Here is a 1,759-nt window from a genome sequence, read left to right on the forward strand (position 1 = left end):
GTGAGGTAGACGAAACTAACGGCGTGGTCGGTGACGGTCTCCTTTGACATTTTCTCAGAAGTATACAGTGGAGAGAGCAGTGGAGGGTGGCAGAAATAAGGAGGGGGATAAGGATAGATAGAGAGGTGAGAGAAGGAGTTACGACAGAGAAGAACTGGGAAAGAAGCGTTAGGAGGGATAGGGTTTGTCATTAAGGGGCACGTATACATATACCGTGTAAATTGGGAAGCTTCTACGAATATTTTTTTCGTAGAAAATGAGTAATTCATGTACTTCATTTTTTTTTGGGAAAATAAACGATTTATATTTAAACTAGTTCGATGGAAGAAAAAAAAAAGAAGAGATAACAATTTAATTACATATTGGCTTAAGTTAACATTTCGCATTAATATAGTTTTAAATTTCTTTTTAAAATTATTTTTCAATGCTAAGCTTTAAAAATTATGTTTACGATATCTTCAATTTTTAATTGAATAGGATGAAATTGGGTGCAACCTCCGACAAAGGCAGAAGGGAAAAGAAGGTCGGATATGAGAGAAGGAAAGGGAAAGGGGTGCCCCCACGCCGCTGTCCGCTGACTCTTTTGCCTCGCTAAATATGGGTGATTATTGCAGAAAGGGTTGCATCGGTCTCGATCCAGGATCTGTTTAACATGCAGGGGACCTGCAAGGTGTTTTTGGATGTAGGCCGTTCATCTGCGGTGTACAAGGTGGCCTCCATGGCAGAGCTACCCGTGGCATTCGGTTATGACAACGAGGACCGTCCTGAGGATGGGTTCCTTTATAGAAGCGCGTGCGCAGGAAATCCGGCCGCTATATTCCGTAGAGGGATGAGAGAAATCTTCTGGATGGGCCGATACATGGGTAGGGGCGACACCCTGCTTGCGGCCACCGATGCGGGCGATGTCCAAGCGCGCTACCTGTGTGAGATGCTGCTACTTACGCCATGTGTTGGGCACGAGGTAGACGCTGGCAGGGGGGTTGAACTGTATCCCAACGTACTGGCTTCTGGAAAAATCGAAATGTGTAGAGAACTCTTCGGGCAGTTGTTCACAAATCCGCTGATTGGGGTGAACCCGTCGGATCCAGGGAAGCCCGTTGTCTGCCGGTCAAGCGTATGCCCGACCCGCGGGTCCATGGGTGCCGCCAACGATTTGTCGAGTGTGTCGTGTGTCCACTGCCTTGCCGAGTTTGAGGTGTTGCATTTCTTTAGCCTGTTTACGTTCAAATGAAGCTTCGTTGTAAGTTGTAACCAAAGTTGAATGCATTTTATAGTTTTATTGCTAATGATTCGGGTGGTTGAGTTTGCTGGCTTTGTAAATTCCTGCTTTTGTGGGTCAGACAAATGACATATTCGAACCGATGCATATCACCATGTTTTAAACGCTCACACGCATAACCTTCGTTAGAAGCACTATCTGATAAACTTGATTAGATAATAGGCCATGACAAATTTAAAAAAAAAAAACAAACAGACCAGAACAGTACAATATTAGTGTTGGGCTTAAACATTACAATACTAGACCTGAACAGTACAATACCACATACGTTGCCGGGGAGGGGAGGGGAGGGGTCGGTTTACGTTGTATCCATCTCATTGTTGCGCTGACCCCTAAGACCTGGGACTTTACCTGTCCAGCAAAATGTCGGTCAGGTGCCGTACGATTTCTCCCAGTTGAGTCTTGAGTTCCTGTCTCTCTCTCTCTCTCTCTCTCTCTCTCTCTCTCTCTCTGGGATACACGGCACTCGAGGGACGCAAC

General features: G+C 45.5%; 1 protein-coding gene across 1 annotated transcript; it reads left to right on the plus strand.

Moving 5' to 3' along the window:
• The first annotated feature begins 652 nt into the window (after window positions 1-652).
• On the plus strand, window positions 653-1,231 carry LOC130934862 (uncharacterized). Its single transcript, XM_057864386.1, has one exon. The coding sequence runs from the start codon at window positions 653-655 to the stop codon at window positions 1,229-1,231; it is 579 nt and encodes a 192-aa protein (XP_057720369.1).
• Window positions 1,232-1,759: the final 528 nt, after the last annotated feature.

This window comes from Arachis stenosperma, chromosome 6 (genome assembly GCF_014773155.1).
Source record: "Arachis stenosperma cultivar V10309 chromosome 6, arast.V10309.gnm1.PFL2, whole genome shotgun sequence".
NCBI lineage: Eukaryota > Viridiplantae > Streptophyta > Magnoliopsida > Fabales > Fabaceae > Arachis > Arachis stenosperma.

Coding starts and splice junctions, on each gene's coding strand:
- LOC130934862 (XM_057864386.1), top strand. CDS start 653: ATGCAGGGGACCTGCAAGGTGTTTTTGGATGTAGGCCGTTCATCTGCG.